The sequence below is a fragment of the Parus major genome, chromosome 2 (assembly GCF_001522545.3).
Source record: "Parus major isolate Abel chromosome 2, Parus_major1.1, whole genome shotgun sequence".
Lineage (NCBI taxonomy): Eukaryota > Metazoa > Chordata > Aves > Passeriformes > Paridae > Parus > Parus major.
This window is the reverse complement of record NC_031769.1, coordinates 63,169,864-63,189,697: the sequence shown is the minus strand read 5'-3', so window position 1 is coordinate 63,189,697 and position 19,834 is coordinate 63,169,864. Positions and strand designations below refer to the sequence as shown.

The window sequence follows — 19,834 nt, the reverse complement described above, 5'->3', positions numbered from 1 at the left end:
ATATTCAAATGGCCGGAGGTTCTGTCAGCGCTCACTGAGAAACCGCCTCACCAGAACCATTCATAGCCCTGGTGTGGACTCCAGCAAGGTCCAAGAAACTTCTGGGGTGCTGTTGAAGTACACCTTTATTTCCAGCCTCTGTCATGGAGCTGCCTGAAGCCTCCATCATCATTTTCAGTGGGTGCTGATGTGTCTCTGAAGACTAAAGGCTGAATCAGTGGCTCTGTAGTCACTGCTTGCATGCAGAACATGACTCTCCATTTGCTTCCTTCGGTCCTGGTACAGCTGCGTGGAGCAACCCATGGATGAGTGGACCTTTGAGCGGTCCTGCATAGAAAGAGAAAAGAAAGAAGTGATTGCATTCACCACCAGATACTCTCTGAGATGCACAATCCACATGCACATATGTTCCCCTCCCACACTTGCAGTCGCTTCAAAGCAGTGTGTTGGCATGGAGAAGCGGCAACCAAAATTAAATGCCCTTTACCTTGTTTGCCCATCTGCTGGTTTTTTTAACTAGAATGTTATTTTTCTAGTAAACTGAACAGCACTGAGATTTGAGTGAGAAAGTTTGTCTTTATAAATGTGAACATGAGAATTAAGTTCACAAATGTATGTTCTGCTGCAGATTCATGATACACATATTTTGTATCTTCAGAGTTCTTCCAAACCCTTCCTGCTTTATTATCCCTCTTGTTAAATGAATGCATGCTGTTGACAAAATTATAGAGGGAGTTTGAAATAAATTATTATAAATACACCAGCATTCTGCTTAGATAAACAAAGCATTGCATATGTCTTACCTTAAAGATTGCTGCTGTTTTCATGTTGTCATCTCCCAGCTTGCAGACAACTCACCAGCCCACCGTCTGGCCCCAAAGGAGCAGCCGGGTTCCTTCCCTCCTCTCCCCTCCTCACAGGCACTCCCATTCCTGTCTTCTGCCTCTGCACCTCTCCAAAAAAGCATGTGGGAGCACCGTATGCTGGTGATGTGCCCTGCTCCCTAGGCCATCACAGAATCATAGAATGGTTTGGGGTGGAAGGGACTTTAAAGACCATCTAGTTCTAGCCTCTTCCAAACCTCCTGCCATGGTCAGGAGTACCTTTCACTAGACCAGGTCACTCAAAGGTTCATCAAACCTGGCATTGAACACAGCCAGACAGCTGCAGTTGGTACTGTATTCTTTCACTTGTGGGAAATACGAAGTCAAATGAGAAGGGGGGATATCAAACTAAAATCTGGAAATGTGATGCTAGACAATTTATATGTTTTGATTTACTAGCTTAGTGTGATGTCATCCTCCACACGTTTCCCTGAATTTTTCCAGGATGTTCACAGGCAGAGGAGCTCTCTGGGTTCTTTGCTGCTGTGTGGTACCAATGTACTACCATTAGTCCAAAACATTTTCTTTCCTTTTTATATTTGTAGGAAATTGCCTTACTTTTTGAGCAAGGTACATAACCAAGATCCAAAGTTTCATTTGATTATTTTCATCTTTTCATTCTTATCTTCAGCAACCCTATGGGCTGGAAATACAGTCATTCTAAATGGAAGTATATAATCTTCAAAAATTGCAAGTTACAGAAATGTCATGTTTGTTACTTAATGCTGGTGAGAGGATTGGCTTTTGTTTTTTTTTTTTTTACATACACCACAACTACCTAGCTTTTACCTTCCAAGTGTTCAAAACTACCACTTAGCAGAGAAATTTCAAGCAATTCACTTGTGCATTTTCCTGATAACTGATGTCATCAAGTATTTGTATCTGCATTTAAATATGTCAATACATCTATCTGAGGGATAGTTTATTTAAATTGTGTGTCAATCTATAAGGCTTTAATTCAAGACTGAAATGTGTTCCTTATATATTTACATCAGCTCAGACATCTATGACTGGCTTAATGCAGGAACTATTCATGTCTATAGCTCATGTCATACAAGATCTCACGTTTTCATAAAATCACATCTATTCTTAAAATCTCTGATGTTTTCACATTGAAGGAACATTGTGTGCTGCTAATAACGACAGTGACAACTTGAACGGTCCTTTCTGTCTTCAGGCACATTCAATGCAGGGGTTTGTGCCCACAAAGAACAGTGAGAAAACTCTCCTGACTTCTGTGGGACAGAAATAGTCTCTGATATCATTTAACCTCATTTTTCTTTGCTCTTGTCTTCAACGGCTAAGTACATTTTAATGTCCCCGCTTAGCCAGTGGGGGCAAACTGATAAAAATGGAGGTGTTTACGTGTACTGTTCTCTGAGAGACAATGTTAGAATATGGGCTTAACTCAGGGAAGTTTTGTGGCTCCTGTAAACCTCCTGCGTTGTGAGTCAATGTCTATGTCTCTTATTTCTATTTTAATTTTCTTCAGTTCGTACATTTAATTTAGACTACTAGCAGATGTAATCTGCTCCGTATATCTATTGCTGGTGCTAGACATAGCAAGAGCTGGTGGTGTTTTGACAGGCAGACAAACAGATTTACAATTTTAAATTGAAAATTTTATCCTTTGGAGCTATTACGAGAACTTGGTTAAAACACTAATGGGATATTAAAGTAATAGTATTTTGACTTCTCCTGACAAGTATGGCAAATTTTCTGAGTGACAGTTCAGCAAAAGAGATTCCAACCTGCAAGTATAATTTTCAAAGGGACATTTTACAAATTAACATTATAAAACAATCATTGGAAAAGCATCTTCCTGATAGTAAATGGAAGCTATATCTATTCCAAATCCACTGTACAGTACATTGTTAAATCAGTGGCTATGTTTTCAGACACAGCAGCATTTTGAGCTTAGTCCTGCTTTAATGAATAGAAGGATTTCTTTCAACTTTATAGAATCTGAGGCCAGAACAAGCTCATTTTTGTGGTGGGAGGATGCTGAGCTAACAAACTGGCTAATTTGAGAGCATACCTACGCACACGCGCATAGTAAATTCAATAGGGTGCTAATTTTAGCTGATGTGAGCTGGGAGCAAGCCAGTTGTGGAAATGCAAGGTTTTTACTTGTTAGCTTCCTTGTAGTCTGCCTTGCATATGAGTAATGAGTGGTTTTTTTTCATACTTTCCTGATATTCCTTTAGCTCAGGGAGTTGTTAGTTTCCTTTGGTCTGCTTCAGGAAGGGAAAATATAATATATAAATGGATGATGAGTGATGAGTTGGATAAAATGTACCACTCTCTGGTAACTATATGCTAATGGGCTGACCTGGATGTAGCCTTTCCTAGGAATCTCCTTGAATGTATGGATGTGTGAGAGGGCAAAAAGAGAGGCTGCACATTTGGGCAGGTGAGGCTGGGAGAAGGACTGAATAGCTCAGAGGTCTCAGAATTGGGGGCTTCCCACTGATGCTGACGCAAACCTACCCTGGAGAGATCATCATTCCCGCCTGCAGCACAATAATGCAGTCTAGATATTCCTTGGTTAGGACATTTCTCACATCTAGAATTCAGTCAAATGGACTTTTACTCTACTTTTGTCGTGTTCACAGCACCATTTAGTCCCAAAAGAAAGACCTGCTGTATGTTACTTTTCCTGCTCTCTTTGCCAAACCTATTCCTTTCTCTGTCTTTAAATAAGATTGTTAGGTGTGATTTCTTTCCTACTCTTCATCCCTAATGAGTTGCTACAGGCAGAATGGAAATTGCTCCATTTGATCCCTGCTTTTCAAATGGAAGATTATGTTAAAGAAATGCTGAGAATGTGACTAAGGAGCTTGTTCTGTTTGAACATCATTATGTGCAAGGGTGGTTTAGTTAACATCTTGTTCCTTTCATTTCTGTTTTTTCTCCCCAGACTCATGTTTGGATATTTTGTATTCAGTGTCTTCTCTGACCATGTAGCAGTTGCTCTCTGCTGAAAACCCTTAAACTGGCTGCTGTTTCATAAGCCTGTCTATCATTCTATTTTCATGGCCTTTCTTCTTCAGCAGTGTTAGAGGTGGAAGTTTTTCTGATGATTTGCTAGCCAAATCCTAGCTTTCCAGTAACAACTGGACATCCTTAAATTACAAACAGGTACTTGAGTTGTAAAACTGTTGACAGCATTACCTGACATGCAAGGAAAATTTCCGGATGTCCCTAAGCTATTTTAGTTAATTTCTGGCATTGTACTTTCTTTAACTATTTATATTTAAGCAACTTTTATTTTTACATGGATAATTAGGTGGAACTGGTTTCTGCTTTGGCTTGGACTAGGAGCTCATTAATATGCCTCTTGGGAGGCATCCTGTCTTTTTGCTTGTCTTTGGAGTGCCCAGCAAGGAAGAACTTCTCAGGCTATGGTTACTAGTGATGTGAGTTATCATAGAGTTATCATAGAATTGTCTCGCCACTTACTCACGGTCAATGTGCTTTATCTTAACAGCATTTAAGATGTGATTGCTTTTCCTAGATTATTACAAAGGGTTCTGTGCAGATTAGGAATATAGAACTGTTCAAGGGCTATAATGCAGAGCCAGTATGTGAATGCCATTGGGCTATTTAATATGGCAAGTATTGTAAATTTTTTTTCAGATGTTTAAAATCCTGTAGTATATGCCCTTCCTGAATGTTTATACACTGGCAATTCACATGTGTAGTTAGGCATTAACCACAGCATGTGTGGTCAGTGTCTGTTGTTTTTGTATTGCTTTTGCTCTGTCTTTCAGTGTCAAGTCCTATGAAGCCTCACAGTGATTCAGCCTCTGCTGGTTTCTTGCACCATAATGGTGGGAAATCTCAATCAGTACCAAATGTCATGTTTCATTTAATGTGTGTCATGCTGGGCAGGAAATTAATTCTTTTTTGGGGAAAAAATCCTATTTCACTTTGGTCGGAGATTTTCAGATGTGTTGAAGTGTTGCATTTGATTCCTGTTTGCATTGGAATTTCTCTGTTGAGGCTCTTGTGTTACCTCAGTCCTCTGATGTTTATTGCTGTTTGATCTTCACGGTCTTCCTCATCAACCATGCTGATTTTATGGCTAAAATTCTGCTGGTTGTTACTTTCCTCACTTGAGATGCTGGATGCATTAAATGAAACCAAACTGTTCTAAAGAAGGTATTTCTTGGTCTTTTTAGTGTAGGGCAGTTTATGTCCTTTACACCTCATCAGAAGTCAAGGCTGTCTCAATGTGAGTAGCCATGACTTGAAGAGGTGCCGCCAGGAAGGCAGCCCCAGACTGCAGCTTATCATTTGCTCTTTACCTGTCCCAAGGCCAAACAAGGGTTGGCGGGCTCTCACATCTGAAGTGAAACTGTATCATGGGAGAGCTTCCTGGTAAGTCCAGGCCTTATGCCTGGGAGCGAAGGTGTCTCCCTTTCCTAATGCTAAAATGTTATTGCACAATTTATAAAGCTAATCCGCTCTGCCCTCTGCCCTGACAATGGGTATTTCACCATATGTGAGGACTAGCCCAGAGGACACCTTTGTGGCTGGAACCTTTAAACCTGTCAGTTGCTGTATTTCACTTAGGAGGTTATGTGTGTCCCTGTTTCTTGGAGAGGAACCTTTTATGGTTTGAATAATTGACTGGATCATATCTGTAGCTCTTCACTGTAGCTTCGATCAATCCAGAACATTATTCTCCCCTTTCAGCTTCAGTGTAAGTGCAACTTCAGCACTGGTGAGGGAGATCTTGAAATCTGAGGATCTGAGGAGCTCCTTGCTCTCTCCCACACCAGCTTCTCTCTCCCTGACAGGAGAAATATAGGCAGGCCTGTTATTTCTGGGAAACATTACTCAAAGGCAAGAAATACTTCTTCCTTTCCTTGATGTTATGTCATAGGTAACATACCTTCACAATTCTCTGCTGTAAATATGGAATTAGTGGAAACAGTAGATTGTGTAGTTTAAACTTTACCATTTTTACTAAACATTATTAAGTAATACTTGCCAGTTCTTAGCAATTGCTTATTTTTGATAGCCAGCAATATGGGTATTTCTTGGAATGTCTCTAGTTGAACACCTAAAATTCCATATGAGCAGAATGCTTTTATATTGAATTGTTTTTGTTGAGGTGCCTGTTAGTTTTGCCTTGGTAAGATTAAATGTGAACAGAATTTAATGGTGGGATTTGTTTCACAATGGAAGTCTCAGTTGGGAAAAGAGATTAAGCAAAAAGGAAACTAGAAAAGCAGGATTCCTGGGGATGCTGTTCCTGGTGTAGTGAGAGAATGTATCATTGGTGTGTATTCTGATTATGATGACTTACAAGATGAAGACCTGTGGAAGCATGCAAACCATGCCTTGGCTATGAACAAAAGTACTTTGCAGACATTCAGCTTTATCTGTTCCAGTCTCATAACAATGGAAGTTGATGCAAGCTCTGATAACTATGATAAAATGACTTCTATTATAGAGTTGGGGACAAGGGGACACTGTTACCCACAATATTGCTGTATCCAGGTGAGGTTGGTAAGGTCTGGCTAGGTGGACAACCAGAGGAGTAATTCAGCAGGTACAAATGCAAAGCCCTGCACCCGAGCAGGAGGAGCCCCAGGCTGGGGACTGGCAGGCCAGACAGCAGCTCTGTGGAAAGGCTCTGGGGGTGTGGTGGGCAGCAAGCTGGGCACCCACCAGCAGCACACCTGGCTGCAGGAGAGACCACACTATCCTGGGCTGTGTGGATGAAAGCATGCCCAGATCAAGGAAAGGAACTGTCTGCCTCTACTCAGCAATCCTTACACCGCTTTTAGATACTCCAGTTATACCAGCAGCACCCCACTCCCTCCAGTGCAGGAGGAACATCAGAAACCTGTAGTGAGTTCAGTCTTGAGGCACCACAGCCATCAGGGCTGGAGCATTTGCCCTCCGAGGAGTAGCTGAGGGACCGGGGCTCATTCAGGCTCGAGAAAAGGTGGTTTTGGAGGTGGTTATGGAGTTGGATTCTTCACAGTGGAGAACGGTGAGAGGGTGAAAGGCAATAGGAATAAGTTGAAAGAACAGTGATGCAGAATGGCTTGTTCCCCACGAGGACAGTCAAGCAGTGGAAGATGTTGCTCACAGAAGCTGTGTAGACTTTCTCCTTGGAGGTTTCCAATACTTTACAGTTCACAGCCCTATAGACTCAGGTCTGATCCCATAGCTGGTCCTGATTTGAGCAGGAGGCTGAACTAGAGATTTTCTGAGGTTCCTTCCTACCTGAATGGTTTTGTGATGATATGAAATACCAGTTTTCAGTTTGGAAAATTTGCTCAGTGGCAGAGGTACTGGGTGTGATTTCTTGGTTTGTATAGATCAATATATATTTTTCTCTACAATTACTTTTAATATATGAACTTAAGAAACACTGATTTTGTGGGTTTGCCAGGGTGTGATGGTAGGGGGCATTAAAATTTAATTTGACTTTCCAAAAATATGTGCTGTCATCGAAGTGAGTGGCACTACTCAAATGGATGCAGGTGCTACATATTAACACAGGTCCACCTTTCCTGGAGCTTGTGTTAGTAGTACATTTCGCATTTTGGTTAATAATGAGAAATTCTGCTGGTAAAATAGTCATTCCAGTCCAAAAATCTGGTGTGAAATGACCCTTGAAAGAGGATTGGAGAAACTGCCTGACAGTCAGTACAATACCTTTGATGGGTCACATATCAACATTGTCTGTTAAAAACACCAAGAAAAATAATCATGTGCTTACAGACAGTGTGAAATCCTGAAGCCATACTTACTTTATCCATGCCCTATGGAATCATCTGTTGTTTGCTGGTATGAACAAAAGGACAAATGTTGGTACAGATGAACACTTGATCCAATCCCTGCCATACTTCTTTAGTCTTTGAATGTCAAAGCTCCTACCTACTTTTCTTTTTAATTAATCCACGTTAAAATGTGCTTTACAACAAATCCAATGTTTTTAAGGGTCTGCTCTAGATATGTTTGGACTGGTGTTCTCAGTAACAAAAGCATGTAAACATGCATTAATCCTGCTGACAGGGGTTTTCAAATACCACTGCTGATTTGGAGTTCCCCAGGTTCTGTCATCTGCCTCCTGACCTCTGAGAGAGGGAGCGACCACCCTCTGGCCACTTCATGAAGTCTGAAATTAGTCACCTGAAATAAGGCTGTTAAACTTATTGGTGATTTGCTTTAAAATCCTATTATTTTTGTACTTAAAATTAAGCATGGCACATTTGTTAATCATGTGCAAATCTTTGTTGACTTGTTGGCTGTGAACATTTTCATAGTTGTATGGGTTGGTTGTGTAATCAAGGTTTTGTTGTTTGGGAAAAAATGTAATTTTAAGGAAAATATTCATGGCTGTACTTAACGACAACGTGTAGGAATCGACATGAAGCTAAAAAGGCAATTTATTAAAAAATAAACATTTAGTTATTCCTTGCTGCATTTAGTATGAGTTCTGTTCGCCATTTAATGTGAGTTCTGTTTGCCTTATATTTGCCAGCAAGACTTAATTCTTTATTTCATAATTGTGTTCTTTACTTATTTATAGAAACAGACCCAATGAGGTGATTCATGAGTGCTTCTGGTAGTTTTGGTGAAATCAAAATTAAAGAGTATGGAAAACTTAGCTTAAATTAGAATGACACCCTTGGTAATGATCTCTCTCTTTTGGGAATGCTTCCATCTTTGGATCACTAGCATTGTTGGTTGTCAGAGTAGCCTCTTAGCCGTTCATTTAAGGTACCAATTAGTAGTTGAAGACTCTCAGAAGAGACTTGGTCTTACTTGCAGTGTCCTGAGAGCCAAAGTACAGATTAGGAGCTAAAGATCAGGCACTTGGATTTGAAAGTCTGGTCTTTGTATGGGAGCCAACAATGATTTTTGAAATTCTGCAGCATGAAATGAATGCATAATATGAAAATTATGGTGCTCATTGGACTGCAAGAGTAGATAATGGTTGTTTGTTCCATGTTCACAGGATGGCACTGAGGGAGGAGGAAGTGGTGCCCTTCCTTGGTTCCGTCTTACTCTTTTCTTTAAGTTCAAGCCTGTAGCTCTATTAGAAGGAAGAGAAAGAGAGTGGGTGTTGTAATAACAGGTAGGCTTTGAGACAGGCAGTTCTGGAAGTTACTTAAAACCATTGAGATAATTTTGTCAAGACACTGTCTGGTTCACCAGTAAATGCTTTGGAAGAAAAAATCAGATCACTTCTAACTTCCCTCATTTGCTGCGTGAGTTACTCTGCAGATTGCTATCTACACCATCACACCTGTGTTCTCTTGTTCTATTTCCTGTGCATAGAGCAAAGTGCATCAGAGAAAATGTAGGTGAACAAAATCATGTTTAGAGACATCAGCTTTTTCTTGTCGAGTTTTGAGTGCAGAATTCATGCTGAAGCAAAGGAATTAAGTGAAGAGTCTTGAGAGCAGGCAGAACAAAGCCAACCAGGCAAAGCACAAAAGAGATGCTCTGGTGTCCCTGGAATATGAAAAGTGAGGTACTGAGCACAGTGGCATCACTGCCTCTTCTCATGGCCTGGGTAACTTAATCCTATTTGATATAATACAGCTTATGAGAAAGATTCTTTTTAGACATCTGACTGATGTGACAGCAGTTCTCAAAAATACCACTTCACCAGCAGAGGAAAAGGGGAATTACCACTGAATGATGAGAATGGCTGGGTGACTGCAGAGAGGGTGAGCAGAGCACATGGCGGGGCAGGGAGAGAAAGAAAAGCAGATCAACTTCATCCTTTTTTCATACCTGAGGATGTTTTTACATTCTTTTTGTTCAGTGTCAGTTTGTGGATGTGGGTACACGGACGGCCCTGGCAAGTCATCACACTCCTGAAAGTTGCAAAGCAGAGGAGTCTTTAGCATTTGGGGGCTGATGCTTTCTGACAGTTTTGTTGATGCCTCTGGAAATATTGATGCAGTTGACCTTTGTGTAGTCATGTAGCTGTAGATTAAGAAACGTGCAGTGGAATATCTTCAACATAAACTGGGAATACGAAGCAAAGACTTATACTAAAAGAATGACAAGCTAAAAATAAGTGAAACAAAGTTGTTGGTAGTTCATTTTTTTCTCCAGATATGCCAGAAATTTGGTTGTTAGCAAACATAAGGTGAATGTTTCCATTAAGAATAATAAAGATTTCTAAATTATCCAGGAGTAGGGTAGAACATGTGACTTAAACAATTTTTAGGCCATGTAAAGTCATTGTCAAGTACATTTTGCAAGATTTTATAGAAAATTCTGAAGCAATTCTGTAACTCCTTCTTTGGGATCACAAAACATGTAGAGGCAGAAGTACAAATAAGAAATTAGTTCTCATGATTTCTGTAGACTGGTATTTTATTGGTATGGAAGCATCACAGTTATAGTAAAGACTGAAGAAAAATACTTTTTCTATATGTAATGCAATGCATAACTTTCATTTGTTTATTATTTTTTCTTTTCTTTTCAACTTCCCAAACAATTTTTATACTTGGCATGTATTGAACAACACTTTTAAAAGTAAAGCAGTAAAGAAATTATGGAAAATTCTGATCTTTTTATTTAAAGCAAATTAATCTTTTAATTGCTTGATTGATAGATTAGAGGTACATTTTTACTTCCTTTAAGGCTTTTGTAAGCCACGTTATATCTTTCAGCTGTGTTGGTTTCCAGTTCACTAATACATTGTGCAGGTTGAGCATCCTTGTTCCTTGCCACTGTACGGTTGAAACCCAGAAACAGTAGCTTTGAATATTCTGATACATCAGGAAGCACCACATCATTTGATTGTTTGATTGCTGCAGTATGAAACAACTTAGTCTTTTTTGTGTACATTTGCTTGGATGTTTGCAATTCATGGCACTCTTAACTTTGCTAGCTGTGTAATCTGCCCAGTTCTTCCCGTAGTGCTCTGGCACAAATACCGACAGTATGATCAGTGTGGAGACGTGATTGTGACAGCACAAAAGCTACAGTGTGTGCATAAAAGGAGCCAAATAAATTATGCACAATTAACGCAGCCATGTTTCAGGGAGATCACCAAACCATGGCTAAAAGCACGCTTTTTGTAATTACCTTGTTATTTTCTCTGATTTGTGTTAAACTGGTTTTTATTGTTATTAAAGAAAAAACAGTTGCAGTAGACTATTAACTGTAAAGAATTCACCTTTAATAAGATAATTGATAACTTATTAGTGTAAGTCACTATTAAATTGTGAAGCAATGGAAAGTTCAAAACGTTGTGATGGAAGACTGCTTGGCTTTGAATATGTTAAATCCAGCCTAATAGGAATAGGTTTTGATGATACAGCAATAAATCCAAGGTTCATTTAAAGGTTAAGTGAACAATTACCACAGAAATTTCTTTCTTGATGCCCAAGAGGAGCACAAAGTTACCAGAACTAGTATTTGGAGCCAGTAGTTCTGGCAAGGGATTCAAGCATCTCTTTCATGGGACTGCTGAATGTGGCAAAACAGACTCTTAATAGGTAAGCTTTCTCTAGTAGGGCTGGGAAAGAAGTGAGTCAGGTTCTGCAGAGCTTCCACATTTGCAATGAATTATGTATGCTGTGGTTTCACCTCAGCCAGCAGCCAAGGCTCCGTAATTCCCATTCTAGCCACTGTAAAGAAAGTTAACTCTACACCAGCCAAAACCAGCACATTGTGTGATATGTAGTCTTTAATCTTTCAGTTTGCAGGGTAACCTGAATATCCATTCACCCTAACTGAATATATTTGTATAATTAAGTTGGCATCAAGGCAGAAATTAGATTTTGCAATTCCAAGTATCTGGCATTACCACACATCCCAGTTGGGTTGTGCTCCGGCGTGGAGAAAACAAAACATCTTTGCTTTTTTTCCCTACTGGTCACTTTGCATTATCTTCTGCTAGACAAGCTTTAGACATTGCCTGGATTTCCTCCACATGTCAGATGCACACAATACATTGCCTTTTCCTCCCACCACAGTATGGAATCCAGCTGGTGTTTCTGAAAAGGGACAGTCCTTGTGCCAGCCCAAGGGGCCATAGACTTGATGGGTACTGGGAAGTCTGAGATTCCTCCACTTGCCTCCTTGTGAAGTTGTTTGTGAGAATTTTGTCCCATTATACATTGTCGTAAGTCTGTTCTTTACCTAGAAGTGCACATAAACCTCTGTTCCTGAGTTACTCATGCAGGAAAAACTGCACAGGGTTACATGGTGCTGCTTCCCAAAATGTGTGTCTGAACCTTTCCAGAGCCATCAGCCCTCCAGTCATGTCGGATTCCTCCTTTCCTTTTAATATTGGCAGTCAGACAAGTAGGGGTTTTGCTAACAGCATGATGAAGGAGTTGTTAAAGCCTAAAAAAAATAATTTACATCCATTTATTATTTAGCTTCCTCTGTCCTACCAGTGATGCTCGTAGAGGCAGTGGCTGTAACTGTGTCTGTGTTAGGATAGAAGTAAAAAAAAACCTAGCTGATAGATTTTCATACATTTGAGGTAGAAGGTGTGAAACTTGGATATCCACACTTTTGTGTATCAACACTAAAATTCAGTCTATTTGTGGTTTTTGTTGTAGAGGGAATTGGACTGTCTGCAAATACAAGTGCTTCCTACAAAATTATTCTGCTGAATAATGCTCCAGTTCATTTCCTATTCCCTACCCCCTGAAACTCTGCATGCATATCTGCTTAAAATCAGTAACAAGTGTAGCTAGTAATGAAATAATTCAAATTTGGTTTATTTTGTTTCTTGATGCACAAATAGGAAGTCATTTAAGTGTGACTGATTTTATTCATCCACAGTAGTTGCTCATCTGAAATGCTATTGAAATTCAATAATTGGAGCTCTGAAATACAGTATTTGACAGATGGAGTGGGTGGTTGTGCCATTTCCATGATAAATCTACTAACAAATATAACCATGAGGAAGTTGTGTTCATTCCTTGACTATGGGAACATATAGATGGAAAAAGTGACAAACATGACATATGTGTCTTGATTCTTCATTTTCCTCCTATAATGATTTGAATTCTTAAACTAATGCAAGAGAGAGGCTTCTTTTACTTGTCTGAAAAGGAGTTGCTAAAATATTCTTTCAGGAGCCTTCCTTTTCTTACATTTCCTTTGAAGCTTTTCCTGCAGTGAATTACTTCTGTAATGTCTTAGAGCATCAGTTAGAAAGCATTTCTCATTTTAGATGAAAACAAGGTAGATCTTCTCTAAGATACATTTACTCTTAACTGAGAGTATTGGAGGCTGGAGGGATGGACAGTCCTGGTGCCACAGGGCTTACTGTTGAAACTTAGGGATGGTAAAATGGTATAAATAAAAATTATACTGCATTATCCAGTTTGAATGTTCTTTTTTATTCTCTTTTAACAGAACTCACTGATGCTGGTACTAGAGGAACCCAAGATACAATTAAGGGTGTGAAAAGAAAAAAGATTGTGTCTGAAAACCATCTTAAAAAAATACCAAAATCGCCTTTGAGAAGCCCTGCTGAAGCCAAGGTTAAGCAAAATGTAGACCCATCACCGCTTAAAGCTCTTCCGGATGCCTCTGAACATGCCACAGTACAGGATCACCTGCCTGTGCAAAATGGAAATCAATGTACCAAACAAAATGGGGGAGCACTTAGCAGTGAGATAAGTGTTGAAACAACCAAATCTGAGACATCAATGCAGACAAAGCTTTCACTGACTCATCAGTCCTTAGATCTGTGTAGACAGGCAGCGGGGGATACTCATGCAAACCAACTGAACTCAGCAGAGAGGAAGCCTCCTTCAAACTCCTCATCAAGTAATACAAAGACTGACAGTAATGAATGTATTAATTTTGTTGATTGCGGCACGTCGTCCCCATGCGCGCGTACTGCATTCGATGTCTTACTAAAAGCTATGGAGCCCGAACTGAACACCTTAGCACAAGAGTGCCCCCCTTATGGGATGCAAATAGAGAAACTGAGACCAAATAAAACTGTAAGCACCTCTTCTAGCCTCACGTCCAATACAATAAGTGTCCAAAATCAGTCTGCTTTGTCACAGCAGGAGTTTGCAGCTGGACCTCACTATTACCCGTGTACGTTGAACAATGTGCATGTAGCAACAACAGCCAAGACTGGACAAGCACAAGGCCAATCAGTTTCTCATTCACAAGACCTTATTACTAAAACCAGTCAGCAAAATCATCAGGTTGTTATGTGTCCAAGTTTAACTAGGTCGCTGGTGCAACAGCAGAGTCAAGAAAACCCCAAGCTCCAGCAGATCTACAGCATAGCAGTAACTTCGTCTGTCGTCACCTCATCTTCCACTGTAACTCAGGTTTTCTCTCAAAACCCATTAGTAGCTAGTTCATCTTCACCATTGTCAATTAACACATCAAGTTCAACACACTTGTCTATAGGTCCTGTGTATAATTCAGCCCAGATAGCATCAGTTGTAAACCATGGTGTAGAACAAATATGTAACCTCTTGAAAGACCAGAAGCCTAAAAAGCTAGGGAAATACGTCTGTGAGTATTGCAATCGGGCCTGTGCCAAGCCCAGTGTTCTCCAAAAGCACATCCGATCCCATACTGGAGAACGACCATATCCTTGTGTGACGTGTGGGTTTTCATTTAAAACCAAAAGCAATCTCTACAAGCACAGAAAATCTCATGCACACGCTATCAAACTTGGACTTGTCCTACAACCAGATTCAGGTGGCCTCTTCTTATCTCATGACTCAGAAAAAGCACTTAGCATTCATTCAGATGTGGAAGAAAGTGGTGAAAGTGAAGATGAAGGCACTGCAGATGAAAGACAAGATGATCAAGAACTGGAACCTGCACAATTAGTGAAGGTCATTTCGAGTGCAGAAACACTGCAGAAAGGAAACCCTATTCCATTAAGCAACCCAGACTGTATACCAGGTGACTCTTCATTACATGATGCAGAACCTCAAGTAAGGGCAGCTTTACCAAAAGTAGTAGTTCATCCTGTAAATGTTTCTCCATTGAGGGCTGATAGCCCAAAAGTGACAGAACCAGCACCTGAGCTTGCTGCAGCACAGAGAAAAGGAGATTCTAAAGTCACAACTCTTCAGTCAAATTTAACACATACGGCCTCATTCAAGGAGAATGACATAAAGCAGCATCAGAAAGTAGAAGCAGGCCTGTTAGAGGAACAGCCAGGAACTACAGGAGGACCAACACATGCTCAACTCCAGAGACAACAGGCAACTGATGGTTCTCAAGATCAGCAAGGAAAATGCCTTTTGAGTCCCAGAAGTTTAGGCAGTACTGATTCCGGTTATTTCTCTCGTTCTGAAAGTGCCGATCAAACAATGAGCCCTCCAGCTCCCTTTGTAAGGGGGTTGTTGACCTCTGAGAAAGATACAAATAAAAATCTGCCTTGTGTGCCACGAGCTAGTGGCATGGTAGCATCAGTGGTACAAACTGTTTGTGCTGAAAAAAATATGATTCTCTCTGGCCAAATGCGACCTCCCTTGGCAACAAAAACTCTTGAGGAGCGTATCTCAAAGTTAATTTCTGATAATGAAGCTGTTGTGGATGACAAACAGTTAGATAGTGTGAAACCAAGAAGAACATCTCTTTCAAGAAGAGGAAGCATAGATTCACCAAAATCCTACATATTTAAGGATTCTTTCCAGTTTGATTTAAAGCCCATGGGAAGAAGAACTAGCTCAAGCTCTGATATACCAAAGTCTCCTTTCACACCCACTGAGAAATCCAAGCAAGTTTTTCTTCTTTCTGTACCATCCCTTGACTGTTTACCTATAACACGAAGTAATTCCATGCCTACCACCAGTTACTCAGCAGTTCCTCCTAATGTCATACCTCCCTCTCATCCCCTTCGAGGAAGCCAGTCATTTGATGATAAAATTGGTTCTTTATACGATGACGTTTTTGTGTCAGGACCTGCTACTCCACTGAACCAAGGCGGACATCCTCGGACCCTGGTTAGACAGGCAGCAATAGAAGATTCTTCTGCTGGTGAAAGCCAAGGTCTTGGACCAGTGCGGTCTGTAGAAGAAAGTTATCTGGGGTATAATTTATCAAATGAATCCTTACTGCAAAGGAGCAAATCTCTGGCACAGGGATCAAATTTAGAAAAAACAAAGAAGTCCCCTCAGGTGCGAGGAACAATGTTTGAATGTGAAACCTGCAGGAACAGATATAGAAAACTGGAAAATTTTGAAAACCACAAGAAATTTTATTGTTCAGAGTTGCATGGACCTAAAACTAAAGCAGCAGTCCGAGAGCCTGAGCACAAAACTGCTCCAAACAGTACACAGCCTCAAATTCTACACTACAGAGTTACAACTTCAACTGGTGTCTGGGAGCAGACACCCCAGATAAGGAAAAGAAGGAAAATGAAAAGTGTTGGTGATGATGACGACCCACAGCAAAATGATACAAGCATACCATCAAAGAACACAGAAGGCCAAAGCAAACCAGCAAATTCTTCCAGTATGTCAAAACACAGTGCCACAACCGTGGTAGGATCACAACAACCAAGCAAACTTCTGCTTCAGAATTCCCAAATTCAGCTTGTGGCTCGTGGCACAGATCAGACTAGTGATCCAAAGATGGCTCCACTCATTGAAAAGCAGACAAGTTCAGCTGTGCAAGAAAAGGTGGAGTTGAAAAGACAAGGGACTGGCATTTCAGTAATACAGCACACGAATTCACTGAGCAGAAATAGCTCATTTGAGAAATCAGAGTCCTTTGAAAGAGTATCGCCAGTTTCTTCTCAAGAGCCCAACAAGGCCGCAAAGCACCGCTCTTTGAATACAGTTGTAATCCAAGAAGACAGACACTCTCATCTGAGCACTCCCCAGCGTCACCAACCCTTGTTGTCAGAACCACCTCGAGGGGAAGTTCAGGGAAGCCAGCTAGTTTCTAATGAGAGAAGTGCACCACTTCAACCATCAAGACTCGTTCGCCAGCATAACATCCAGGTTCCTGAAATACTGGTCACAGAAGAGCCAGACAGAGAGCAAGAACACCAATGCAGCGACCCAGAAAAGACAGAAAGGTTTAACTGGCCACAGCGCAGTGAAACGCTGTCAAAATTGCCAACAGAAAAGCTTCCACCAAAGAAGAAGAGAATTCGGTTGGCTGAAATGGAACACTCATCTGCTGAATCGAGCGTTGACTCCACACTTTCCAGAAGCCTAAGTCGGGAGAGTAGCTTGTCTCATGCTTCCAGTTTCTCAACTTCACTTGATAAAGATGAAACTTTAAAGGCTGAGAACCCTTCCAAAGTAGAGCCTGTTAGTAAGTCATCAGAATTCCTCATGATTCCTGCTGGCTCACACGCACTGGCAGTGCCCGGACCTCATTACCGGGAAATGAGACGTGCTGCCTCAGAGCAAATCAGCTGCACGCAGCCCTCAATGGAGGTTGTGGACTACAGGAGTAAGTCTTTCGACTGCGGAAGCATGTCTCCATCAAAAGCTATCCCACTCATAGAGGTAGCCACTCCAAAAGTGTCATCTGCAAATGGAGCTGCTGGACACGTGCCTCTGCTAGAAAGGAGGAGGGGGCCATTTGTAAGACAAATATCTTTAAATATTGCTCCAGAAAATCAACAGCCTCAAGTGAAATCGACTTCTTCATTGCAGGCAGCTCATGCCACAGATGTGCCCACAGTGCCACAGCACAGGTTGCAGACCTCTGGCAAATCCTCGGTGGAGTTTCCTTCAAGTACTCAGCATTCACAGACTAACTCCAGGCCTCATTCAGCGATTCAGAATTGTATTCCTGTTAGCCTGTCATCGGCTCAGCAGCCTTTAGATCACATGTTGAATAATCAAGGCCAGTTATCCTTGACTCATCAGCCTTCCCAGCCATCTACTAAAACATCAGCCCCAGGGGAGCAAGCAAGCACAAACTCGCTTTCTTGTCATCCTGATGAAAAAAAGGACTGTTTTGCTCCAAAGTATCAACTTCAAGTTAAAACATTACATATAGGTCAGCCATATTCTTCTAAATTGCTCAAAAAGACTTTATCAACTCAGACTGGTCCGAGTCAAGTTGGGGTGGACCAGAATGCATCTTCCTTAGAAGTGCAGACAAAACTCTCTGACATGTCTAATCCATACTCTGTGCCTCCTCTAAAGCAAATTGTTCCCAATAACTGCAGCAGTCAGATACATCAGATTCCTCCTTTTGTGGTTCCTGTCCGTATTCAGAGCAGTATGCCATCCTATGGCTTTGCAACTGTTACACCCCTGCCTCACATTTTAGTGACCCAGGATCAGGGAAATCAGTCCATCTGCAAAACGAATGCTGTGACAGTGCCAATGCTTGAAGGCAAAACTCAGCTGCCAAAATCTCACAAAGATCATCAGAGGACTTTGCCAAATTCATTTGAATTTGAGAATTCACCACCGGAAAGTGGAACCAGAAATTCACCTTTATCAAGCTCTTTGAATATCAATCAGAAAGAGTCAGTTAGCGGGCTCTTCCCTCAACCAGAAGTTACAGCTTCAAGTAAACGAATGCTTTCCCCAGCAAATAGTTTAGATATTGCCATGGAAAAACAGCAAAAACGTGTTAAAGATGAGAGTGGAGCTGCTTGTATGACAGATGCTAGGCCATTGCATTCACTGAACGTTAGATCTAATGAGCCTACTACTAAGCAAAAGAAACCAGTTTTGGTAAGACAGGTTTGCACCACAGAGCCTCTTGAAAATCACCTCTTGGATCCTGATGTTGTTACACAGCATGAAAAAAGCAGCAAGGCCAGTACTTCAGACCTGCCTGACCATCAATCATCTGACACTGGGGTTTCAGAAACCCCAAAGAAGTCACCAGAATCCGAAGACCTTAAGTCTTTCACATCACCGGTGTTTGTAGTTAGGAAACCTGAATTGTCTCCAGTGAATAGCCAGAGTTCTCTTCTCAAGGCTGTAAGTAGCAGCCAAGAAAGAAGGTCTCCAAGTAACAGTGATGAGAGCACCCATGTCAGCAGCCCGGGCCAAGCAAAGCCTGTAGCAACACTGGCTGTGATGAATGCAGGAGAAATGCAGAGGCTGTCATTTCCAAGCCTCAAGACCACAACAAATTTTACCTGGTGTTACCTCATGAAGAGAAAACCATTGCATCTGCTGCAAAATGATCAAAAAATCTCTGCCTATTCTACATGGACCATTAGCCCCAATAACCCAAATCCGCTTGGTCTGTCGACAAAGGTAGCTCTCTCCCTCCTCAATTCCAAACAAAAAGTTGAAAAACCACTGTACACTCTAGCAAGAACTACGCTCCCCAGATCTGATGTATTGGTCTATTCAAGCAAATGGAAGAGCAGCTTGACCAAGGTATTTAAGCTATGTTTGATATATACTGATCACTTACAGAGGATTTGCTTTGGAAATCATGCTTCTTCATATCTTAGAGGATGTAATATGCCTGACACATACCATATATGTGCTTATTTATTCTAGCTGGATCAAACTGCTAAAAAGATCTAAAGTAATTCAGTTAAGAAACCTCTTCATAAGGATTTATAATTTTTTATGGAAATTAGTTCCTGGGTTTAAATCTGTGTATTCAGTGTTAATTGTGGCAGGACTGTGGCCATTTTTTTTTGTCTTGCAAAGGGTAGAACAAAATAAGTCTGATATAAGTATTATTTTAAATAACATTCCTAACTTAAATTAATTTAAGATTATAATTGTATATTTTGCATTAAATGTCAGCTGAAGAAATAACAATAAGGAGATTTTCTACTTCAAAAGAGTGCTCAGCTTTAACAGGTGTCCATGGATACGCCATGAAAACAGTTTTCACCATCACTGATCATCTACTTCTGAGAGGAACAGTATACCATTTCCCTTTCTCTCACCTAGGTTAATCAGTGGTGTGAAATAATGACAAAAATAGCAAGGTTGGAACAAAATTGCCACTGCCATAAAACCACTGACAGCTTCTTGGATTGATATGGCTCCAAAGTT

General features: G+C 40.8%; 1 protein-coding gene across 7 annotated transcripts in view; it reads left to right on the top strand.

Annotated features, from left to right (window-relative positions):
- Nucleotides 1-19,834, top strand: part of HIVEP1 (HIVEP zinc finger 1) — a 127,773-nt gene that overhangs the window by 75,253 nt on the left and 32,686 nt on the right. For all 7 annotated transcript variants that reach the window (XM_033512078.1, XM_033512079.1, XM_033512077.1 and 4 more), the window contains one exon: nucleotides 13,257-19,198. In XM_033512078.1, the coding sequence (XP_033367969.1) occupies nucleotides 13,257-19,198 (5,942 nt within the window). The remainder of the gene's footprint in view (nucleotides 1-13,256; nucleotides 19,199-19,834) is intronic.